Source organism: Clavelina lepadiformis, chromosome 6 (genome assembly GCF_947623445.1).
Source record: "Clavelina lepadiformis chromosome 6, kaClaLepa1.1, whole genome shotgun sequence".
Lineage (NCBI taxonomy): Eukaryota > Metazoa > Chordata > Ascidiacea > Aplousobranchia > Clavelinidae > Clavelina > Clavelina lepadiformis.
Genome location: NC_135245.1, coordinates 13,419,387 through 13,446,147, shown reverse-complemented (window position 1 = coordinate 13,446,147; position 26,761 = coordinate 13,419,387). Strand labels below are relative to the sequence as shown.

Here is a 26,761-nt window from a genome sequence, read left to right as displayed (position 1 = left end):
GGGTTTTGCAGGGATTCCTTGCATTTTAGAGAAAATGGTATATTGCAGATCAATGATAAGTTCCATCAATTATATCACTAAAACGCTCTCAATTAACTCTGCTATACTGCATATAGTTACCAGAGTTCAGCTCCAATTTACAGGCTTGCAAAAAGATTTACATCAGTCAAGAATATTCTTGTAGAAGTGTTTGGTTAAACCTGAATAAGAAATACCGGCAGAATGGATTCGCATTGCTAACAAACACAATTCTAACGTCAGAACCCTAATAACCAGCAAAGTATTTGCAAGAAGTATTGTGTAATTTAAAGAACATACAAGAAAAATGATATTGTATATAATTATTATTTAGGCCAGTAGTTTCAAGCACTCAGTCCACCAAGCATGTGTACCATAGTTACAACAATTCCTTAATTGCTAGAAACATATCAAAACAATGGATACACATGGTTGTTGTTTTACATGTTACTGAAAATTTAAGGACAGTCGTTTGTTACATATTTGTCTGTTGCAATTTACAAGTAATATTTTATTTAACTACCGTATTTCTTTAATTATATAAGCCACAATTTGTAGGCACTTCTACGATACGAACACTTGCATTACTAGATTGAATGATTCTGCCAAAATAATTCAGTTCTATTTTCCAAAAATTCGGTTCCAGACCAAAACCATAATAGCACGATTGAGTACACCCCTTATCAAAAGTTCAAAACCATGCAGAGAACTTACAATTTTTGCCCCTATTTTCTTTAAACGGGGAAGCCATAGTATAAAAAAGGCTTAAAGAAGTCATTTAGATAAAACTTCAAGCTCTAATGAGACAGGTAATTTGTAAATGCTGGAGAAAGCTAGATAAAGGATCAAAATTATTTGCTGTAGCAAAATGAGTGTTGCATAGCTATAATACAGTCTCAAATACAATGTTACAACAAACTGTTTTAAACAAAGAAGTACAAACATGAATGAAGTATAAGCATATTTTAACAAGACAATTTGAAGACAATTTGAATGGACACCAATGAATTGGTTTAAAAGATGTGTCATGGAAAAAAATTACACATGCTGGCGTCAAGGTTTTTAAAACATTTCACTTAAACCTTGGCTAATCCTGAAAGAAACTTTTGTAAAATGTTGTGGAAGCTAAATTAATTGAAGTGCCATTAATTGCTAGATGTGCAATGAATTGTATTTTGATCATGAATCACGACAGATTCAATGTATCAATGAAAGGTACAAAGTTAGTACATTATCCCTTTTCTGATGTAAAGATCTCTCATAATAAATTCATCAAAGAAATAGACACAAAATAAATTTTACAGCATATTTAGATTAGTATGGAAAAGATAATAGAACTTCTTGCTTTAAAAGAATTATTCCAGCCATGTTAAAGTTATTTTGGTGATAGTGTTATTCTGTTATTGCTATAAAACGCAATGGTTCCCATGTAAATGCATTAATCAAGAGGAAATTGTCTCACTTGAAATGCATTCATTGAAAACTTTTTATTGTAATCTATTTATTTTATTAGCTGAAATTATTTTAGTTGTAATATCAACATCAACAAACATGTCATTATGTTGAAATAATAACGGTGATCTTTAGTAGTTAAAAAGCATTTTTGTACCAGGACCTCGCACAAAAGTGATTGAAATAAAGTGAATAAAGATATATTTATTGAATTGCAAATTATAAACTGAACCGTAAAAATTGTCCATGTAATATTTGTCATTGATAATTGTTGAGGAAATATAGGAATGTGAAAATATTTAAACAGTGTTTGGAATACTAGTTAGAAATACGAGGCCTAGACCGTTATTGTCACAATCATCGCATATGTTCTTAATTCTGAACTCTTTGTGTAAAAAAGTTGGAAAATTTGACAACCTAAACTTGGATTAAGAAAACTGCCTAGCTAACAGTGTTAGTTTGATGATTATGGCGACATAATGTTAGAAGTTGGTTTTAGTAGTTGAAGGGTAAATTGGAGTTGAGAGTTTAATGGAAAAGTTTGAAGGTGTAGTTAATAAATCTTCTGGTGAAATAATTCAGTCTAGATATTATTAGAAAATTAACAAAGAAAATTTATTACTTGTCTTGTGTGATTGTTACTGGGCATAGGATATGATTTGTCACCTCACATGTGTGTGCAACTGTAGTTCTCATACCTGACGTTTTGTATAATAAGGGATAGAACAACAACCAATGGGTGTACACTAGAAAGGAAAAGCAGTTTCATCAAAAAGTTATGCTATTGATTTCATTACAAAGTCAAATTACTATTTCAGGTTTTTAACGTTTAGACCAGTGATTCCCAACCGCGGCTCTTAGAGCCGCATGCGGTACCAAGCTAGCCCTCTTGCGGCTCTCATTGAGCCCTGAAAATCCCTCAAAAATTATAAAAAATCTATGTATAATAATTAGGGCGATTATTTTTTGACTTGTCAGTTGGAGTTCGAGTCAAGTTGGACATTAAATTGATTTGTGTTATTTTTCTTGTTAGTGTTGCTATTCATTGGTACATGCTTTTATGCTTTAAAATTTTCGTTCTAATTACTTGAGTGTTTTCATGCGGCTCCATACGTACTCTGAAGTTTGAAATTCGGCCCCGACACCAAAAAAGGTTGGGAACCACTGGTTTAGACTGTATTTTACAAATTTTACAACCGTAAAGCTGAATTTTGAATCGTCGCTGCCTTGTTAATACTACTACCAAAAAATGCTCTGGCGTTTAAGTTTTTCACCTGTGACAGGCTATCAGCGCACGGTCATAATTATTGTCCCTAACAGAGTGTTTTTTGTAATTATCTAAAAAAATTCTTTCAGGTCATTCTGTCTGATGCTAATGTTCCTGGTGAGGGTGAACATAAAATAATGGACTTTATTCGTCGTCAGCGTGGACAACCAAACCATGATCCAAATACTCATCACTGCATCTGTGGGGCGGATGCAGATTTAATTATGCTTGGTGAGTAATACAGATGCAGGGAGACCTGAGATGTATGCAAATCATATATTATTTGTAGATATTTCTCAGACAATTTTTTTAAGTCATACATAACGCATTTAGAACACAATTGCAGAAAGACTTAGTTTATGTATTGAAATGCAATTGTATTTTTTGTGTTTGAATTTAGAACACTTTAGTTCTGGGCCTTGGGCACGCTGACTACACCTAAAACGTATAGTTTACCTTTGTCTTGACACACTGTTGTTGTGCTGTCCTATGTTTTATTACTGACCTTAATTGTCTAAGTTTGCTTTATTTGTGATTTGTACTTGATTTCACTTTAAACTTCTGTTGTAAGGTTATATAAGCATTTAATACTGCAGTGTAAATAGAGCAGTGATTTCAAACCTGAGTCCATGAAGCGTTCTATGGCGTAGGATGTCCTGTAGTTAAGCTTTAATTCTTCATAAATAGCTGATTAAGTAGCAATTTTGTGGGTGAGAACCATGTTTGCCACTGTGGATTTTTTGGAGGACGATTACGAGAGAAAGATTTTCAATTACAGTGTGCTTGCTTGAAGGTATGTCTTCAGCGTTTAGCTCAGTGTTTCCTAAACTTTGTTATTAGCGCCCACTCTACTCTCAAAAAAGTTCCTAACATCCCCCAAATCACGAACCTGCATGTGGCTAGATAGTGAAAATACAAATTCATGTTAAATCAAAGAACACTACTACTCTGTCCACATGTCCATAAAAAATTTAATATCGAGTAGTTAGCCTTTTTCGAGCTACTAACTAACAGCAATTGTTTGTTAAATTTTAATCAACAATAACCGCATTGTGAAATCATTTAATTGCATTCAAGCATATAAAGAATGACGCTTACTCACCATAACTCCCTTACATGATGTGACTAGGAAATCTAAGGCTAGACAATTCTCTTTTTCACTTCAATCCAATCAACCCCAACGTCGGCATCTAGAGTTATTATAGATGCTGAATTCATTTGATATATTTAAAGCCTGTATCGGTGAAGTTATAAAAATAATGGCAAAATAAAGCAAATTACCAGTTCTAGTAAAATGTCTAATGATCATTATTTTAAGGAATGAAATTAGTCTCAAAACAAGCCAAAAAATACTAACATTTTTTATCTAATCACATATATCCATTTCGTTCGTTCGCAGCGTTGTTTGTGCTAAAAAAGAGTATCGAGTGGATAACCCTTAGAAAAGAGCTACCTACCAGCTGATAGCGTCATACTGCTCCTATGTGGAAAAAAGAACGTGGCTTTTCAGATTGATCCTAAAAAAGGAGCCCGTTCATGCCCAGCCCTGGCAGCGCCCATTTGGAGGTGCTACCTTGGGAAACACTGGTTTAGCTACAGTATTGTTGGTTGAAGATACTTGTTGCTTCATTTGGTCTCCTTGCTCCTTTTTTAGACCTGAATTACACATACAAACAAGCGGAATGAGAAAATCACTGGTTAGCGAAAAGTTAGCACAATCTGTCGCTTGTAGACTGGCATTTTACCCCTAATTGGAAACCCGGTATAGTGTATTTCCTTTTTCCATATTTTCCTAGTTTTGTAAATTCATTGGAAGAAGTTTTGCTTAGTTTGATTTTTATCCTCCAGTTCCTTTGTTTGTGTTTTTTTGCCTTGTTTTTTCACTTTGCATTTTTGTTTGCTTGTTGATTTTTTGTTTGTGTTTTTCACTTGTGGACTTGTTGTACTAAACTTGTTGAAATTAACAGTGAAAATATTTCACTTTGTGGAAGGTGACAGCAATGAAAACATATGATTTTTGTTGGCTGTAACATTTGCTAACAGCATTTCTACTTGTAGGTAAGGCCATGAGCATGTACAGTCATTGACACAAGTGTTCATTTAGAATTGTTTTTCTGATGTTGTGCATTTGCTTTTGCCAGCGATAGACATTCTAAAATGAAGTAGTGAATGAATGCTCTGATTTGACTGGATGTTCACATTCATATGTGAAACTAAATATTTGTGTACCAATTTATCATGCAAAAAAGGTGTGGTACTGGCTGGGGTGCCCCCTATATTTTCAATTTTATGATATTTTTGACAGTACAATATGTAAATGATATCAAACTTTAAGTTAACATGCAACCTCAAACATAACTGCTGATATTGTACATTTCTACAATATGATTCAGGTTTTATTTCAGTGTAAGTTAACTATCCTATTTTGGATGAATCAAGAATTCACTATCCGTTTGTTCAAAATTCAATGTGGGTTTATTTTTTCGATAAAGACAAATAAACTTGGTCTCCTTAACATTTCGTGGCATAACAGTATTGTTACAACTGATCTCAGAATAAGGCGCAACTGATCTAAATGATATCTATAAGTGTATTTTTTAAGATTTCAGAAATGTTTTTAAAAACATTCTTGTATATAGTTAAGCATGCATGTTTAATCAAAATTTTTCTTTGCAACAATTTCTTGATAATTGCTTCAAACTTACTAACTACCATTGATATTGTTGTATGTGAATGCAGTAATGACTTAGGTCACTTACGGTTCGCTGAATTGGCATCTTACTGGCCAGTTGGAAAATGTTTTCCTGTTAGTCATTTCGATAAACCAGATAACTTAACAAAACTTTATGTTAGCATGTGATACTAATCACTATCCAATCATTACTTTCCAGAATCAACTCGGTGTGAACTGGTTAGTTGCGGCTTTTCACATTTATATCATACTTAACAACTTCATAAGTTTCGAATTTGTTTGTTTGTTGTTTTCAAAAAGCAAATGGTAAAGTAATGCAGTATCTATTTTATTTTTACACTTAATTAAATTTTCTCATATCATATTTATTCAATTGTGAGGCGTGACTTAAAAATTTTTTCTCATCTTTTATGGGTCTTATAATCTTATATTCAAGATTTATCATTTCAAGTTAAACTGTCGCAGAGAATAAGTAGTGCATTAAAGATACTTACTAAACCTTATTTTGTACTTTACCATTACCTGTGGCTTACAGACAAGAGCAGCGTAAATAAATTTTTAGTATTATCACATGCGACTTTCACTCAAGAGCAGCTAACAAACAAGGGTACAATCAAGTAAATACGATAACAGAAATGTTAATAAGGGTGGTGAACACTGTTAAGTTTGCTAAACTAGACTGCTTGACAGTTATGTAGTGTGGTTCACATAGCATGGATGCAAATCCCAAGTCCATATTTCTGTTTTATTGTATACCATACATGTAGTGATTATGATCTTGTGACTTATTGCATTGTGTTTGTTGTAAGTTTTGTTTTCAAACTCATTTAGAGATTAAGTAATCTAAACTTGGTTATCGTATCTTGAAATTTGTGAGGTTTGTAATCATCTTAAGTTTGATTAGTATTGACCATAAACTTTTATCTTGTCTTTGTCCAATTTAATTATTTTTTGAATAAAATTAGTACCAGGGCATTCAGCAAGATGTCCAGTAACTCTACTGACGTGTTAGCTAGTTGGCATTTCACTTTGTTTTTATTATATTGTTATAAATATTGTTTGGTTTTGTAGGGTTAGCAACGCATGAACCAAATTTTACTATAATTCGTGAGGAGTTCAAACCAAATCAGCCCCGTCCATGTGGTATTTGTGCACAATACGGTCATGAAATGGAGGACTGCTGTGGTCTTCCAAAAGTGAAAGAAGGAGAACATGATGAATTACAAGCACAAAGTTCTATTTGCAAAACAAACTACATTTTTATACGCATCTGTGTAATACGTGAGGTAAATGAAAACAGTTGCTGTTAATGTAAGTAATGTAGTTATTTCAATTTTCTAGGATAGTTTTTCATGGTTGATTCAATTTTTCATTATCCTTTTAACTGTGTCATACAAAGCATAGTTTATATGTATATTTAAAATTACCAAATGTTTTTTAAGTATATTAGAATGGAATTGGACATGCCTGGATTGCCATTCGAATATGACTTTGAAAATGTAGTTGATGATTGGGTGATGATGTGTTTCTTTGTTGGAAATGACTTTCTTCCCCATCTACCATCACTTGAAATAAGAGAGGGTGCCATTGATAAACTTGTTCGACTCTATAAAGACATTGTTCACCATACCGGTGTAAGTTATCTACTGCAGAGTTTCCCAAATTTTTTGTCCTCGTAACCCTGCAGGGTTATTTAAGTTGACAAGGAACCCTCGATACGCCAGAAACGTCAAATAAACATTTAAGTTTTTTTACCTAATTGTTGTTATTTAGGTTTCGTATAATAATGAAAATTAAACCCAGTAAAAAGCTAATTTCAGCCATCGTTCCATCCTATTTATACAATACAGTTTATTAAAGTAAGTTAATATATTAACATAGAGCCAAGCCTGGTTGACACAAACACAGCATATAAAGATTATGCAGTAGTTTCACTCGTGTACGCACTTGTCTCCAACTAAATACCTTACCAGTTGGCTACTATATCTGTTTGTTCACTTTGCTGTGCTAACTGGGATGGCTAAGTTCTAGGATAGTAACGGATAAAGGATAAAGCCTTAGTTACTTGGATTTCACATTCGAGTTTCGAGGTCATGACAACCAGTAAGCCTACTGTAACGTTTCCTTACTCAAACAGAACCGGTAGGCCAGACTACATTCCTTGGATACTGGGCGGCAGAAATAAATTTTGTACTTTTATAATGCACGTTTGACCAATTTCCTTATCAGTTTCGGAACAAATTTGCAAGGATACGATATATTTCTTTGTAGTCTAACTTGTTTACCGTGTTTCCTCAAGTTCCAGTTGAGTAGCGTCAGAAAAAAACTAAACAGAACAAAACCACTTATGATCTTTGAGGCACATACGATATACAGCGCCTTGGTCTGCACGGCTGAGATGTCAGCATGGTTGTATGCCGGTGCAACTGAATATCGACAAAAAAACGCAGACTGGCCAGTAGGTACGACTATCTTAAATTATGTGACAATAACGTAGTCGAGGAGGGGCAAGGGGTGGGGACAGTTGCCAACAGCAAAAATCTTCACCAGAGCGAACATAGGAAAATAATTGTTACTTTCAAACCAGTGTTGTAGTTAACCCAACCATGAGATTAAGACCAAATTATGTAGGAATAGCTTAAAATCAGTAAATAGTTAAATAAATTTTGTAAATGATCAAAACTATTCCATCAATGCATGTTTGAAACTTACTCAGACTATTTTTCTTTCTTGATGTTAACGATTTGTCCGCATAATATGATAGTACTGGTGTTTTTTGCAGTTATTTAATAAAGATCAACAAGTGATCTTTTATTACTACGGTTTTAAGGGACTTTTGAACAGCTTTGTATTGCATTTGAGATTAAATTAATTACTTATACCTTTAGAATTGTACTGAGTTTTAACACTAAATTTCATTTTCTAGGGTTATTTAACAAAAAATGGCCACATAAATCTTGATAGAGTTGAAAAAATAATGAGAGGAATTGGTCGTATGGAAGACGAAATATTTCGAAAACGAAGGGAAAGTGATCTTAACTATAGAGCCAGAGAGGTAGGTAAAGGTACAGTTACCTTTGGCGATTTATGATAAGTTTTTGTATTTGTCATGTATTTTTCTGTTAAGGACGCTGCTTAGCATCACTAAGTACGTATACAGTTTAATGTAATAATGCCTGGTGTTATTCCATGTCATTTTTCATGTGTTTTTTGCTGTGACATACACTTGTGTGTAGTGGACTAATGAGCACTACCTCAAATCTTCCAAAAAATTAAAGAATAATTAAAAAATAGAAATTGAAATCAATAAAAACAAAATAGAACTAAACATTAAATGATTTTTAGCATGGAATTAATTTTAAAATACCGTAAAATAAAAGTTGAAAATGTAATTTCAGATAAGTTTGCACGAAATCAATAATAAATCTATATATGAGCCGGAATTTAGACGAGAAATTAAAATAAAATCTAAGCAAAGTGACACTATTACAACTATGGGCTAGTTATTTATCATCATGATGTTAGACCAAAAGCACAATTATTTTGCCAATGACAATGAATGATGACAAATGAAAAAACAGAAGTAACAAAACTATTCAATAATAACTTGTAGCTAAAGTAATGTCTTTTCAGTGTCTGACCTGCCAAAAGCATAGATTTACTGTGGTGAGGATAATTGATATAAGATAAAGATGTATTTAGATAAGATAAAGAATTTGAAGCTGATGCCAAGCTTTGTGACAAAGTACCTGAGTATAAATCTGTATAAACTATTGTGTGTTATGTTTATGTGAAACAGGAGTTGTTGGCAAATATCTAATATGTCACATTCTAAATGTTTAGAAGTTTAACACAAAGTATGAGTGAAAGAGATTAACACTTTTATTGAAGACAATTTGCAGTTGTGCAATATTTGAGCACATTGTTGCCGAGACCCGCTTGCTGCCACAACTCTAAAAATACCACAAACACAAAGTCTACGCAGATGAATAAATCAGCATCTAAATCTTTTTATATTCATAGAGGTGTGATTTTGCCGCATCTCTTTGGTTGTTTTTAGTGAGTGTCAGATGGTATGATATAATAATGCTCTGGGACTTTACTCAACTTTAACTTGAAAATGATCCTTCATCACTCGAGACTCGGTTATCGAGCTAGTTTTTGTGCAAGTTCCGATTGTCACAAATTTTTTTATAAAGTATTCCCCAAATTTAGAACTCTTCACCAGGCCAACTGAACACAAGCAACTGCCGTTGATGCTTTGTCCAAAGGCATTACTATTATAGCGTCACTGGGTATCAAACACGGACCACATTGTTGCAAGCCCTGCACTCTTTACCATTAGGCTACCGATCCTACATATGATGCATAACAGATACATCTCTAACCTATCCTACAGTTGGTGTATTTATACTGTTGAAGGTAGATGCTAAGCTAAGGCTCACTGAGTTCAGTTTTGGCTGGTGATGTAAGCGCTAGTTTTGCAGTATCGACGTTTACTACAAGGGCAATGACTAGTACATGTACTGTTCCAATTTTTTGCCGAAAATAAATATCAGCTGCAATTAATTGCCTTACTGATTAGACTAGGCCATTTTTTTATCCAAAACACGTTAGCTAGCTTACTACCCACTACTAATGGTACTATACTCAAATACAACTACCTTTATCATAACGAGTGGCAAATTGGCAATACATTTTCAGTAATGATTCTTTTTGCAGTATGCTTGCTGACAGAGCTCTTTTTTGATTTAAAGTCAAGTTGTATGTATTAGCACATGCCCCTCACTTTTACTAAATAATTACATTTGCTTGGTTAGATTAATTTTATTCATTCAACATCCAGAACTTTTTTTCGTTGTAGCACAGCAAAATGCAGTATTTTAATTTTTCAATAAACGAATTGTAAACAGAAATCGAAGCGTCAGAAAAAGCAAAGTGACAGAGGACCATCATATGTACCAGAAGGACAGTTTGCTCCAATTCCATTAGGATCAAAAGGCTTAATGCCACCTGCTCTGTCAGATATTAGATCAACAGCTAGGGATATGCGTACAAGTGACTTGAGAAACTTGGTGAGTGTTTGTATGTATCTTCTGCATCATTGCATGTATAGTGTTTTAATGGCATGTTTTCGAAGAATGTTGTTAACTTACATAATTAGTTTATGGTTACAAATGAGCTTCCCTGGATCTTGTCACAGCAAAGCGTTATTAAAAATTTAAAGACGTGTAGAAATGCTAAAGACATCTCAGAATTAAATTTTTAGATTTTAGCGATCACTTACTTGTTTCTAAACATTTCAACATGAGTTTGTTTTTTTTTGAAATTTGCTGACGTCTGCCATGACCGTGACAGCCATGCACTCAAAATTATTATTGTTTTATCAATTCTGCTTTTTTTGCAATGGAAACCAGCCCTAGTAATGTGGTTAAGCGTAGTTACTCTATGTAGGCTTCTGTAGATTAATTGGCATCAGCTTTTAGGCCAATTACTTGGTTTTATTTTAAAAGTAATTGAGCACATACATTGGTGGCCTATAGCAGATACATGTGGTCTATAGCAGCAGAACACCACAATTTACAGACAAATGCTTTAGTTGTTGTTATGGTAATGTTGTTTTTGTTTTTCTGGTTATTGTTACTGGTTTTTGCATGAAAATGGGTAACCAGGACAAACCTTGGGCACCACATTTTTGTTGCAGAAATTGTAGATCCACATTAGAAGGATGGTTGCGAGGCAGTCGCAAAAGCATGCCGTTTGCCATACACTGTATCTGGCGAAAGCCTACTAATCACCATGACGATTGATATTTCTGCATGGTGGATATTTTGAAGTATGGAAAACCAAAAGACAGACAAAAAGATTTTTTATCACAATATTCCCTCATTGATTGCACCTGTCAGTCGTAATACAGATCAACTTATTCCTAGTCTACCACTTAGGCAAGACAAATCAAATTATGCTTTATCGTTCACATCATCTGTGTGAAGTATATGATGTTAAATTTGAAGATGAAGTAATGAATAGCAAAACTTTACATTTTCCAAAGCAAAATGAAGGAGATGAGTTAGTTAGAGATTTATGTCTATTTATGCTTCTTACTTCGCGACTCAAAGAATGGAATTTGCTGGATCCTACCTGCAAGGTTTGCACATCGAGGAAGAGACCTTCGCAATTCTTTTCTGTATCTGAGCATATTTGCTATTGTGCTAACATGCTCTGGTTCTCAAAGGGTTAGGGAAACATCCAACATCGTCATCAACATTCGTTCTCAAATGGCGAAAAAATATTTTTGCAAACTTTTTCACCGATAACCATTCTAGTTAATCTAATGCATTGCAGGAAAAGTTTCGTTATTTCAAAAAATCAGTAATTTGCAAGTTACCTAAAAACGGTTGACACTACGACAAAACTACAGTCATTTTCGGGCTCAGCACAGCAGAAACCATAAAGAAACATCAAAAAATCAAGATAAACAAGACAAAACCAAAAATTTGTTGCCCAGTTTGCCTTCTCGTGGCAAAAGTGTAAAATCTTGAATAACTTTATGATATTTTCTTTTAGCTTAAATTTGTGTTTGACAACGATCAGAGAGGTATAATGTTGTTGTTTCTAATGGTAAGAATACGCTTTAGTGGTGAAAAAAGTGTTTTGGACTAAAATTGTTTTCAATTAGATTCCTTTGCTGGTATGATTTTGTATTATCCAGTATATAGTATTTCTGGGTGAGATTATTATCTTTTTGCATCGAGTTTTCTTGTTTTTCTTTTTCTCCGATCTTGATCTATGTCGAGATTATGTTGTTAGATGTTAACTTTTGTGTGTGATGTGAAATGCTTTTCATAGATATTTCACAAATTCACCCTAGGTTTGTAATGATTATGGTTTGTTTGTTGCAAGTGGTCAGTGTGCTGGAGCGCACTGGAAAGCAAAGGTTTGAAGGTGAACATCAATAAAACCAAAGCGATGAGAATTGGTAGAAAACCGTCAAGGGGAGTAGTCAGTACTGTTGATCCATGCGCAATTTGTGGGAAGAGAGTAGGGAGAAATTCCATTCAATGCAGAAAGTGCAAGTATTGGGTTCATAAGAGATGTTCAGGTATCAATGGAAGGCTGACGAGTGGAACGAATTACGAATGTGGCATATGTAAAGGTTGTATTAGTGATGAAGAAGAGGAGAAATACAGTCAAGCCTCGATTTAACGGACTTCGATTTAACGGACTTCGGATTTAACGGACTCAATATGCGCAGATCTATGAGTAAAAGAATGTACCAAAAGAACGGTTTTTATTGTTTTGGAATTCGCCAGGCTACTTGCGTGAATGCGTGAAACGATTAGAAAGCTGTCTCTCACAACGTCACAATACCAGCGTATTGTGATCTATCAGCGTACTCTGTACGTCACAATACCAGCGTATTGTGATCTATCACCGTACTCTGTCAGCGTACTCTGTACTCTGTTAGCAAGAGCCTTCATTCGGTGCACCTTAGAATCAGTTAGAACCTGCCTGTGTTTAGTACGGTGCATTATGTCTAAGCCAAATGAAACACGTAAACGTGTGAACTTGTCGGTGATGCAGAAACTAGAACTGATCAAAAAGCTTGAAAAAGGGGCCAGCGTTGCGAGTGTTTGCGATCAGTATGGTGTCAAAAAACAAACAGTCTCAGACATTAAGAAGAGCAAGGACAAGCTGTTGAAATACGCTACGTCTTATTGTGTTGATGCGGCGTCTTCCAAGGGTGGTAAAGTGAGCAACAGAAAACATATGAAGATGGGTAAGGAACAATCTTTGGACGCAGCAGTTATGAAGTGGTACGTTCAACAACGGTCCAGTGGAGTGAATGTGCGTGGGACAGAGTTAATCGCAGCTGCTGCTAAACTTGCTACCAGTCTTGGCTTAACCGATTTTAAGGGCAGTGATGGGTGGCTTTGGCGATTCCGGAATCGGAAGTGCTGAAGATTTCTCCTGATGATGTACGAGCGGTCCCATTTTATGCGGCCCGCCGGCTCTTGCAGAAACTCCTACTCATCACTTATTGTTTTAATTAAACAGGTTACATGACAAAATATTATTCCCTTTACGAGTGTGTTTTTCTCTTCACTTTCAGTGCGTAAACACACACACGCCAGTCGCGCATGTATTGCAACATGCTTTCAGAAACTAGCCGTACACTTCTCACGCATTGTTTGATTCAATTGTTTGATCATAAAATACAAATACGGTAGCGGCTACCGTAGGCCTTTGTAATGAAGATTGCGTAGCTTTAAACGTAACTGAGTGTGAAATGCAAAAATTGTGTTTAATATGAATATGCGTTTATTTACACACCGGGTAAATTTTCCTACTTTGTAATGAGAGTGTGCGGCCCGCCGGCTGCAACATTTTTCTAATGCGGCCCTCAGTACAAAAAGTTTGCCCACCCCTGGTCTACGCTATAGCAGAGTACTTGACAGTGTACACTGTACAGAGTACACTGTACAGTAGTGGGAGTACGTTATTTTCGATTAACGGACTTTTTCCAGCAACGGACTGCTGCTGGTCCGCATTTGTACGTTAAATCGAGGGTTGACTGTATGTGAAATTAGGAAGTGATGAGATCGAGCTTGTTAAGGAGTTTCGTTATTTGGGGGATATGATAGGGGAAAACGACAGTACTGGCAGGGCAGTGACGGCAAGAATACGCGCTAGTTAGAAAAAGTTTAAGGAATTGTCTGGTACACTCTGTGGCAGACTACTCTCTACCAATCTGAAAGGAAGACTGTATAAAGCATGTGTAAGAAGTGTGATGTGTTATGGAGCTGAATGCTGGGCGATGAAGAAGGCTGATATCAGGTGAATGCAGACGACAGAAATGAGGATGATTCGAATGATGTGTGGTAAGACACTACGAGATGGGATTGCCAATGATGTGCTAAGAAGATGGACAGGTGTTGAAGATATTGAAGAACATCTGAGAGGACATCGTCTGAGATGGCTAGGGCACGTTGAGCGAATGAGTGAGGAGAGCTTAACGAGAAGAGTACAGCATAAGATGATTGAGTAGGCTTACCATATTTTTGTGATTGAAAAGCGGGACGCTTCAGAACAACGAGCCCTATCAGATAAATGTGGTTCATATTTTACTAGAAGTATGAGACTATTTTGGATTCCTATCGTCAGGGACAACTGAAGTAGTAAGACACCAAGAAAAACTAAAATAATGGATTTTACTAGGAAACAAAACAATGTTCAAGCATTTGTAAATTTACATAATCGTCCAATCATACTTTTCTGTAGACTTTTCTGTAGCCTACTTTCTCCCAGAAGTCTATATTCGACTTTATTTTCTCATAAAAATCACAGCAGGAAAAGTCAGTTTTAATTTTGCAGGTGATAAGGGCTTTCACATTCAAATGGTTTTTGCAGAAGAAAATGCAAACAAGTAACGGTATCGTACGAAATAAGTTCTTTCAATAACCTAACTGCAAAAAGATCATCTCCTCCTCCTAGCCTACTATTACTGAACAAGCGAATGCGCTAACAATCAACTCACTACTGGACCAATTACCCGCTACAATGACGTAACAATTATTTCACATTTAACACAACGAAACAAGAACACGCATCGAGTATTGCTTTTCAGCAAGTTGGCTAAACAGACCAATCACATCATGCTAATATCCGTGTAGTGTAGGGCAATGCTGGCTCAGTAAATACCAAAGCGGGACTTTTAGTTGACTGACTGGGACGCCGGGACAAAGCCTTTAAAAGCGAGACTGTCCCGGCTAAAACGGGACGTATGGTAAGCCTATGATTGAGGGAAAGGTGAAAAGAGGAAGACCAAAGAAAACATGGGAAGAAACGGTGAAGAATGATATGAGAAGGAGAGGTTTGAAGATCGAGGATGCCATCAACAGAGGAAAGTGGAGGCGTCGCTGCAGACAACTGGTTGACCCTGAATTTTGTTTCGGGATGAAGACCAGGCCTGAACAACAGGCGAATGGAAGATGAAGTGGTCAGTGTGCTGGTTTTGTTACTATTTTCTTGTCGTTCTTTAGCAGATTAATTATTATCATGAAAGTGTGTGGTTGGTCATGTACTATCTGTTGCTCTTATGCAGCGGCTTCAAACCTGTGTTATCTGAAATTCTTGACTCTTGTGGTATATGAACATCTTTTTGCCATAAGCAGGTTTAAGATATAATTTTCCCGTAATGATGCATTTTGTAGTTATTTATTATTACTTTTAGGTTTATCTTGTTATTTTTAAATAGGAAACATTGTGTTGTGTGTCATTGGTAACACAATTGACTTAAATCTAACTCTGGCTACTCTTTCTTCAATTGTTAGCCATTGTTGACCTAGAGGAATTCACCAGTCTTGTTGATTCAATCAACACCAGGCTGTGTATTGATTTTACAACTGCTTGTGGTATTAACCCTGGCTTGCTTTTGTCAAGGTCCTTCTTCAACTCATTCTACTTCCTCTATAAACTTTTTAAGTGGCTTATGATTTTTTTTGTGGTATTTAAACCAATCTTTGTTTCAGCAATCCACTGTATGATAGTAGTTGTTAAACTAAAAGTAGTTTTAAAATTTAACTTTTAATAAGGTCTATTGCCGAAAAGTTCAACAATTCAGTCAATACTTTTAATCGTCTGGTTAATCACATGTTGTTGATATTGGTGATTTTGGCAATGCCAATGACTACATTTCTTACTGTATTTGACTTCACACATGTTTAGGATGCTGCATCATCATTACGTGCAATGCTTCATGATTCATTACAGTCAAGTTCTACAGATTCCTTGAAAAGAAAGGTATGGTAAATTTGTCTATCCTTCACAGTACATGTAAATTAAAGATTGAATTAAATTTTGGCATATCTTCACATATAAAACATTGTAATTTTGTATGCAGTAATCATAGGAATCATTGATATAGGTAAGCTTTCATATGCTTATATCGCTTGGGTAATAGCCACGTAACGGTTTTTAGAAAGAAGATAACGATGATGAGCCTGATGATGATGTGAGATTGTGGGAAGACGGGTGGAAGGAACGTTACTACAAGTCAAAGTTTGATGTATCAATGAAGGTATTTCTTTAACACAGTTCAGTTTTTGACTTAAAGTATGTAAACGCTGTCAAGATTTAAGTGAGTTTTTACTCAGGTGAAAATCTGAATAACTGGAAGAAGTAAAGGATTTCGGAAGGAGTAATTTCGGAATTTAAGAGGTTTTCTTTGTTACACTGAATCTTGTATTTGCAGGATTTTGCATTTCGAAGGAAAGTAGTCAGATCTTATGTTGAAGGACTTTGTTGGGTGTTGTCATATTACTACCAAGGTCAGTTTTGCCATACATGTAAGCCAGAAGTCTCCTCTCAAGCCAAAAATATTGGTCTAAGAAATACATAAAAGGGAGCTTGTATTTTGAACATAAAATCTGTATAAAAATTTTTATATCCCCTTGGTGGAAATACTGTAGTGCAATACTGACTGTATAATGTATTTATGGTCGCCAAAAATTAACTCATTATCAATTTAACAGTCTTATTTTCAATTTTAACAAGAGTCACATGCTTACTGATTAATGTAACATATAAAAACACACAAATTTGTAAAAAAAACTGGTATTACACAATATTTTATTTCTACTTAAACGGTATAGCAATAAAAATCACAGATACTTTAATAATTAGCAAAAACAAAACAAGAAATTGTTCAGCAATACAGTTGATAATATGTACGTTTGTACAAGAAGCTTTTTAACAGTCTTATGAGTAAGAAAGCGGTGGAAATTTGGAATCATGTACACTTACCTGGTAAAGATTAGGTTAATTTCTGTCTTAAAATAAATTACTGTCTTCCAAAAATCCTACAACACAATTTCACAAATGGATTAAAACTTTGAACTTATAAATTCAGATTTATTTTATGGTGATGAAGTGACCTTTAAACAAAATTGTGCCAGTGATTAAGTTGTATGGATGTAGGTATGGGTTCCACGACATATGACCGCGGGAAAATGACCGCGAACAAACTCACGGGGACAACTGAACGTGACGTAAATTGACCGCGAACAAACTGACTGTGATGTAAATTGACCGCGAACAAACTAACCGGGAACAGACTTACCGGAATGAAAATTGACCGGGAGGTAAATTGACCGTGCAGGTGCTGAATTATTGTGTTTAAGTTGATCTCCAACTCTTTTTGCAATTTACAATTATTAGTATAACCATAACCAAGACTTAAAACTAGGGGAGTCCTGACGTACAGCTTCAATCTGACAATTTGCTTAACTAAAGTGTCCATTGTTATTGCAATGAGTCCATTGTTACTACATGAGATAGGCTACAACGCATTGTTTCATAATCTCATCAAACAACTCGTCTAGACCGGGAAAATGCATGTAACAATAGGAAATCTATGAATAAAGGTGAAAAACCCGTAGGGTCACCCTACACCCTACAAGGGGCCAAAAAACTCTACGAGTGGCAACCTTGACTGCAATACACATACTAAATTGGATAGTGACTAGATAGCGACTAGATAGTGAATTAGAATTTTGACCTTTTGACGGCCAATTTGTCGCCGGTTAATTTGATCGCCGGCCAATTTATCGACGGTTAATTTCATCGCCGGCTAATTTACGTCACGGTTAATTTGATCGCCGGCCAATTTGTTGCCGGTCAGTTGTCCACTACCAGTTGTCGCCGGTGAGTTTGTTCACGGTCACTTCTCGTGATCCCGTAGGTATGATGTGGCTTTTAGTGAACTTGTATGAAAAAAAAGCGTTTTTGCAAAATTGGTTAATGATAATTATGAATTACTCCTAAAACAAAGGTAGGTTCTATCAAACAGAACTTGGGGAGACTTGAAATAGCATGTTGCATGTCATACAATTATAAATGTTGTTTAACTGAATAATTTATTTGAGCCGTGTTTTGCAAAATATCTCCAACTTTGGCATGTAATACTGTATCTATTTTATCCTTGAAAACGTGTATTATTATGTAACATGTATTATCCTTTTACTGTACTGTCTTGAACCGGTTAACTCATATATCTGCTGAGTCGAAAAACACAAAAAGGTAATGCTCAATAGTATACAGTCGACTCCGCTTAATTCGGACACTTTGGTTCCGCTCACTTTTGGCCGAATTAAGCGGAGAAACGGCTTTGTCCGAATTAAGCGGAAAATCGATTGTTCATTTCGTGGTCATGCGTAAAAGCAAACAACACATTTAAAATACTGTACTGTTGCGTAATAAATGAATTGCACCTGCGCTATACTGCAGTAATTGGCACTGATCGCATAAAACGCACAAGAGAACGAGTAAATGAGTACGCATAAAACGCACATTCTGAGCCGCTTCCTCTCTGTCTTTAAAGTTTCAACCTCGTCCACGAAGCATAGTCTCTTCACGTTGTTCACGCAGATTTGCATCATTTTTCTGCCAATCTTGCAAAGTACGTTTTGATATCCCCACCAACGCAGCTTTCTTTGTTTACTTTAGTGAGCAATTCAAATTTTTCTGTACCATTCTGTTCTACAAGATGGTCGCAATGGTACCTAAGTAAAAGCGACTATGAAGCTGGCACGGCGTTATATGAGTTCATTGTCGATTGTTACCGCATCAATCGTTATTGTTTCACCATAATCACTCATAATGCAACTGCATCTTGTGTTAAAACCAACCAAGTACTGTTTATTGTTTCATAACCTAACGATGTAACGATAGGAATTGCGAACCTGTGTCCGAATTAAGCGGAGAATTGTCCGAATTAACGGGAGTTTTTTACGTTCAATTTTTACTTTTGTTCCGTTCCCGAGCATTTTGGCCGAATAAAGCGGTTGTCCGGGTTATCCGGTGTCCGAATTAAGCGGATTCGACTGTACTTTCAGTTTCAAACCTGAGGTTAGCATACTAATTTGAGTAAGGTTATCCTTATTCCCATGCACAGTCCCAAGCGGGGCTATATCACCACCTATACGCCTACTGTATTCTTCTTTACAGTATCGAATTGAAAATGATGACGTTATTAATAAACACTAACTTTTGTCGTGTTATTTTCGAAACATTTAAGGTTACATGGTTTCTCATCCAATTTACTGATATTTTCAGGATATGAAAAGAATTTACATTTTCTTTGAATTGTGTGTTTAATGTATGCTGTAATCTACTCATATATTGCATGTGATTTATATAACTCATATCAGCAATTTTGCAGGTTGTGCGTCATGGGCATGGTTTTTTCCATTTCATTATGCTCCTTTTGCGTCTGATTTTGTTGACATCATAGATGTACCAAGTCAGTTTTCAACTTCAAATCCAAAAAAGCCATTGGAACAGCTTATGTGTGTTTTCCCTGCAGCAAGTGGGCAGTTTTTGCCAAATTCCTGGAGAATTCTCATGAACAAACCTGTAAGCTCTGTTATCATTAAACAATCTGTTTAAAAATGGCATTTTTCCAAATTTTCATGTAATAAGTTACAAAACAATATCGTTTTATTAATTGATCTTACCATGTCCGCTTTGTGGTGCTACGGTTAGAACACCTGGCTTGTAAAAATACAACCAGAACTCGAGCTCAGGGGAAGCATCGCCGAGTTTAAGTAATGCAAAGACTTCGCTCAGTCTGAAGACAAAGACTATGATACCTTACAACAGTGCAACTGTGTTTTGTGTAACAAGTTATGTTATACATGCAGTTGAACTTCTCAGTTTTGTTGGTATGATTGTGTAGTTTGAAATGTATGTTGTTTTTCCGTTAGGAATCTCCCATTATAGACTTCTACCCTGAAGATTTTCAGATTGATTTGAATGGAAAAAAATATGCATGGCAAGGTGTGGCACTTTTACCATTTGTTGATGAGGAAAGAATGATTGGGGCACTTAAGCATGTATATCCAGATTTAAGTGCAGCAGAACGTAAGTCATTTTTTTGCAAAAGATATCATAAAAATAAGAATTAATTTAATAGGCATTACTATGTTCTGTAAAAATCATGATTCCTTTCTTTAGTGTGTCAATTTATTACAGTAGTATCACACCATAATATGTTATAAATACTGTAATTGCATTTTTGGATCAGTTCGCCTAATACATTTTAATGCTCTTTAGGTATGCGGAATAGCCTTGGGAATGATATTTTATTTGTTGGCCGTCACCATGCGCTTTACTCCTTCTTTAAGGGACTGGGTGAAAACAATAATCAACCACTATCTTTTGAAGAAGCGGTTGACATTGACCCAGCTTTAACAAAGGGCATGGCAGGAAAAGTTTGGAAAGATAGCTTGTGTTCTGGACCAACGTATGTGTACAAAGCATGACTTGTATTAGCTTTTGAATGATAACTAACAACAAAATGTTTATACTGTACAATATTTCAGGCATGTTTCAGCACCTCTTGCTTGTTTGGAGGATTTGAAAAATAACTGTGCACTTAGTATGTCATACAAGGATCCAGTTTACCCTGATGGACATGTATTTGAAGCTAAGTTATTACCTGGAGCAAGGCAAGTTTGGCATTTAGTCCATCGATGCGATGCTGATGAGTTGGTTTTATTAGTTTTGTTGTCACTATGACTGTAATCGGTAGGGAACCAAAAAAATTTGCTTCCAATGTCGTTTAACAACCTAATGACTGTTTACAACACCGAAGGTGTGAGTTGGCCACATTTTATAAGTGGTAATCAGCTAGTGGCAGGCAAGGACCACCTCTGTTATTATGACTGATACTTTAAACGAGAGTTCACTTTCGAATGTCGTTTCGTGATCGAATGTTTTCATACAACTCTTGAAGTGTAAGTGGGCTAGATATGTATAGTTGTAAGTTGTCAGGCGAGTGCTCCAGCTTGCACACATGCTTTATTGCCAAGCCTTATTCGAGTTGAAATTAAGCTTGATCATATTTTCTTTGAACTCAGTGTTGCTATTTATGATATTTCGAAAAAGCGTGTCGAAATTTCGAAATATCTATTTTCAACTCATACCTCATGCTTTGATTCTAGATTTCCTGAGGTTACTGTTAAACCCCGTGACTTTAGCTACAAAAACAATGGTGGAAGGAATAGTTTTGGAAGGCAAAACCCGCGCAACTGGCAACCAAGGATTGGTTTCGATCCTCACAGGAATCATCAACGTTTACATCAGTCGTCTCATAGGTAGAAGTTTGTAAAATATCAGGCACATGTATTTTTGTGGTAGGTGGTCTAAGGTCAAGCCCTGGAGTTGACTGAAATAATTTTTTATAAATTGATTATTTGGTAACCAATAGGCATTTGCTGAGTTTCATATTTTTGCTTGTAAATTCACGTTCGAACATATTTTAGCGCCAATCTTCATGTATCAAAAAACTTTGTCCTCTGACTGGGGAGAAAGTTCTTGCACAAAATAAATTCGGCGGTGATTTCTCATACTCCAGCCAGTGTTAGTTGTGTATTTGAGCTACTTCCGATAAACACACACATTCTACTTGAACTACTTGCTTGACTACAGGAGCAAGGGAACTGGCCGACGCCATTGCATTTGTAGCGCTGCTAGGGATCGAATTCGGCTCGCATTTTTGCGAATTTAGCATTTCAACATCGAATTCAAAGCCAATTATCAACAACTTTGATCACAAACTTACACAGCTAATTAATTTTGAATAGTTTGTTGCGATTGTTACCGCCCCGTATATGCTGGTATATTGTGGTATAGCCTAATTTGTTTGTTTATTTTATTATAAAGTGAAATTGCTTAAAATGCAATATCGAAAAATCTTCCCTGGGGCTCCCTGAAGTTTTGCATATCACTTTAATGTGCGTTAGGCTATTATTTCATGAAATTCTAGTAAAACCATGTTTCTCTAACGCTTGCAGTAGAATGTTAAAGTCAAGACTGCAATTTTGAACCAAAAAAGTCTAATTTCATCAATTTTGACCTAATTTGGGCTAACCTAAACATGCGACCTGGAAGTTTTTAAAGCGCCATTAGCTAAGGTAATCACTAGGGCCATTTTTATTTTGACCTAAAAATTTTTTTTGACTTTATTTTGACCTAACGAAATTGCTTATTTGTAGAGGCCACAGTTCTTCCTCCAGTTACCCAAACATAATATTTTGTCGATTTCAGACCCAAACGTAATATTTTGTCGAAAAGTCAAGGTGTTATATTGATTATAAAAAGTGCGTCGTGTTCTTTGGCGATAGATTTAGGTAGCTTGTTTTATTTTGTCCTTGTGAAAAGGGCACTTTGCCTCGATTTTCTCCGCATGGTAAATTCTAATAAACAGCAAATTAAACAGGAAATACTTGTTGTTGCTCCAATCCAGCTTGATGGTGTTTACTTTTCCTGTGGCCTTCAACAAAATACTTTTTATCGCACTTCACTATAACCTCGCAAAAATTGCACCTTAAATCACCCCCGGGAGTTGCATTAAATTCATCAGAAAAATCTCGACAAATCTGTCTAACTTTTGCTGAAGACGATTTAGCTTGCTTAGGCATTTTTGTATTACAGAATGTCAGTAGGCTATTCCTAAAATCCAAACTGTTGATCTTCGAAAAGACCACGTTTATGAAGAGGAAGTGTTTTGTAAGAGTTATTTAAATAAGTAACAATGAATAAACAATGGACAATTTGCGATAAAAGTTACTGCTGATCCAAGTGGGCATTGTGACTTATTTCCTACTTTTATGGGTTAATATGGTTTAATTATGTCGCAGTTCCTGATTTACAATGCTTCCACGAGGATTTTTACAAAAATTACTCTCAAGAAACACAAAAACTTTGTCAAAAGCCATAATTTGACAAATTTTGACTTTATTTTGACCTATAAACTTCTTAGAAACAATCCCCTAGGTGCTGAAAACAACTTTATTCTTTGATTCGTGGTCAGACGAGGTCCTTAAAAATTTTTGACTTTATTGGCTTTTGCGGGCCCTAGTAATCACCGTAATGAAAAACAACACCGGCCCTGATTGATCTAACACACTTTTTGTATCATTACGTAGAACGGCCAATAAAATCAAGGGTATTGCAAACTTTTGCCATATAAGGCTCCTTAAAGACGAATGGGTCGGGTGCGTTAAACTTTTCAAGAGTTTTTCGTTAGTATGAATGTCAAGGAAGTTTGTAGAATTTACCTGGTATGTTAACTTTGCGTTTACAGTTAACACTTGTTCACTGGACCCAGCAAACAAGTCGGCTATTATTCTAACTTTGTTTATAGGGACTGTTTGAGCATCGTCGTTCTCAAATTCTGCTGTTTTTTGTCGCCACAGTTAAATATTTGTTAAAAACAGGCTTTAAATTACTACTCGTGAATGTTGTTTACATTTAAACTACTTTTAGGCATCTCAATCACCACTTGCATCACCGCTCCAATAATGACTCCTATCGTCCTCCTTTTCAGAATGCTTATCCACCACAGAGGCCCTACTATAGTCAGGGTAAGTATAGCAAAGCTGGCCATATTTAATAAAAACGAATTAGAAAATTCTGTGATACATCATACTTTTACTGCATTTGTTTTCCTTCTACATTTCGATCTTTACCTGAAAAGATAAAAACATAAAATATTTGCTATCAGAGACGAATTAAGACCAGGTGGGGGGCCCATGGTTAAAGTTGATGTAAGCTTTCGGGAAAATCCGTCGGTATATCAGTAGAGTACTAAGTGATTTGATATTGCGCTATACGTACTTAAATTTTAACCAACAATCTTCCGTCATATATTCAATGATACCAGAAGTTTCGAAATATTTTCGTGTGAAATTGTCACAAAAACACCTTATTCCTCCCAAAAACTTTTTACTTTAGAATTTTTATCATCAATTTTATTGATCATAGAGACTGTGAAATGGTTGCAAATATTTTTAGTGATTTTGTATATACTTTAATTTACTAACAACGTGACAAATTAAATGTATGGTTTGTTTGCTCGTTGTTACTTATTTTAATTTTCTTAAGTTAAAAAATCAGCAGATTCGGATTTGCAGAAATATCATAACTTGTTAAGGGACAAAATTAATCACAAAGGTCATTTCCACGGATCCGAATAATCATGCTGAAACCCTGCGGTTAGTTACCGGTTCAAAAACAGTAAAACTGATCCGTCATCGTTTTGTTGGAAACGTGACTTTGAACAATATACAAGTTGTTCAGAAGAGCAGGGACGTGTGGAAGCAATTTTTTCTGTTAGTAAATATTGTATTTTTAGTGATACAGAAGACTGTAAAACGTGGTTAATGGTTATCGCCAACATGCAAAACTTAAAACTAAACTGGAACCCATACAACTCAGACACGTTGACTATTTGCTTGCCCAATTGGAAAATCCCAACAGAAAAACGCTAATTACTAACATAGAGGCATGTATACGTTATTAGAAAACACAAGTGCCCGAGGGAGCAAACACATAACGGTTTTATAACACAAATCGTATCAGTGAAGTTAGTAAAACAAATGACTTAATGGGCTGTTAACGGCCATAGCTCCAAAATTAACCGAAGTTACACCGCAAAACTTAAGTTGCCTGTAAAGAACCTGCAATTTTTTTTGCCAAAACGTTGTTCTTTTGATGTGGAAAAGTTTAAAGTGGTTTGAATCGCATTGATGTTTAAAATTAGGTTAGAAATTCGACAACGTCTTTGCGTTTAGAAGCGAAAATATGAAGTATAGATGTTCCTTTGGTTGATTGGAAATAAAATTTCAAGAATTACTGGGAAATTGCAATTAGTGAGTTTGTTTACAATCTAACAAAAGTGGTTTCATGACGTTTTAACTTCATCGAATATGACATCTATGAAAGATTTCATGCGAGTCGACTTTTGAATGTGCGCTTGCACTTAATTGAGTGAAATGGACATGGTCACGTAATAGCACCAAGAGAACTTACAGATATAACAGACTCGGACGAAAGACCATAGAATGAATAGAGAAACTTTGACTGAGGCGAACTCTTTTGAACACCAGAATTAAGTCATATCTGTTGTTATAATTACGTGGTTTTCAACTCACGGGTTCTCCAACTGCAGCCCAAACAGCCAACCCCCCCCCCCCCCCCCCCCCAAAATCCGCTACTGTTTCCTTTGTGCTATAGTATGTATGTAATATGGTTTAACAAATGGTGAAAGATTTTACCAGTTATAGGCCCATTTTTTCCATTACCGTATTTGTAATACTTCTATCAGCCTAAACGGAAATATTGTGTATCACAAAATTTTAATCGATCGTACTTGCCGTGTCAGAATACAACCAACAAAACAGGAATAATAGATGGCCGAGGAATGATTCCTGGGGTCCTCGGCCTGAATTTCGACAGCAACAACAGTCTCACAGGCCGAGATGGGATGGAAGAGAACGCTATCCCGATGCGGCACATCAGCGAGTATGTGCAAACTTTTTAGTAGTTACAATTGCATGGACCAAGAGTTGAAAATTTTGTGCTGCGAATTTGGTTACCATGTGAAGCTACCACTATTTTACAGTTCTCGGACAAACGTCATAACGACAGAGAAGACAATTCTGGTAGCGGTGGATACTCAAGGTACGGGGTTTACTAAGCAAACCCCGATCTGTTGCCCTTTGCTTTAAATCTGTTTTAGCGAGTTTTTTTTAATAAGTATTTGCTCACATTTCTATGTGAATTCGTGAAATCAAACTTATACAAACTTAAAGCATCTTCTGCATTCGTTAAATCTTGTGCGCACTGCAGCAACATTACAGGCATTGACATAATAGTACATGTTATCATGTTTGGGTTTACATGTGTTGTGTTTCTCGTATTTAGGTCGACGCTTGCATTTTGCGATAGGTAGATGAGAATATCTGGAAGCTTTAAGCGTGCAAGGTGATAACTATACATTGCTGCTACAACGGTCGATGGTTAGCACGGCCACGAAACCCAAAAAGTGTTTACGTTGACAGAAAAAATGACTAAAATAAAAAAGACACAATAACGAAATTACAGAAAGTCAAAAATTAAATTAAGATATACCAAGGTAAACGAAGAGGGTATGTTTGCGAGAAGTTGCTGATGTGTCTATGGATGTTTAAAATAAAACTATTGGGAATTCCCTTTCTATGAACAGGATGAGGGCACGGTGTCGGGTCACAAAACACATGAATATGGTGATATATTTTAAAACGGCTTTCTTGGCCTACCTAAGCGTTACCTATTCATATAGGCGTATAAATAAATACACTCATTATAACGAATATGCATAGCTTATTAGAACCAATGCAAAATGCTATGTCGCAATGACAGGGGCCCCTTCTTGTCACGATAAACGAACATGTGAACTATTGTGGAATTCGCTTACGGTGGCGTGAAACACTAAAAAACGCCATAAA

At 35.7% G+C, this 26,761-nt stretch overlaps 1 protein-coding gene across 1 annotated transcript in view; it reads left to right on the top strand.

The window, feature by feature from the left end:
- LOC143461812 (5'-3' exoribonuclease 2-like) overlaps positions 1 to 26,173 on the top strand; it is a 33,922-nt gene extending 7,749 nt beyond the window's left edge. The window contains exons 7-22 of the mRNA XM_076959697.1: positions 2,827 to 2,968; positions 6,501 to 6,715; positions 6,872 to 7,063; positions 8,356 to 8,484; positions 10,343 to 10,504; positions 16,158 to 16,232; positions 16,411 to 16,509; positions 16,684 to 16,759; positions 19,651 to 19,844; positions 20,195 to 20,351; positions 20,544 to 20,733; positions 20,813 to 20,938; positions 21,434 to 21,586; positions 23,760 to 23,857; positions 25,657 to 25,796; positions 25,897 to 26,173. Coding sequence (XP_076815812.1) covers positions 2,827 to 2,968; positions 6,501 to 6,715; positions 6,872 to 7,063; positions 8,356 to 8,484; positions 10,343 to 10,504; positions 16,158 to 16,232; positions 16,411 to 16,509; positions 16,684 to 16,759; positions 19,651 to 19,844; positions 20,195 to 20,351; positions 20,544 to 20,733; positions 20,813 to 20,938; positions 21,434 to 21,586; positions 23,760 to 23,857; positions 25,657 to 25,796; positions 25,897 to 25,971 — 2,223 coding nt within the window. The 3' untranslated portion in view covers positions 25,972 to 26,173. The remainder of the gene's footprint in view (positions 1 to 2,826; positions 2,969 to 6,500; positions 6,716 to 6,871; positions 7,064 to 8,355; positions 8,485 to 10,342; positions 10,505 to 16,157; positions 16,233 to 16,410; positions 16,510 to 16,683; positions 16,760 to 19,650; positions 19,845 to 20,194; positions 20,352 to 20,543; positions 20,734 to 20,812; positions 20,939 to 21,433; positions 21,587 to 23,759; positions 23,858 to 25,656; positions 25,797 to 25,896) is intronic.
- Positions 26,174 to 26,761: the final 588 nt, after the last annotated feature.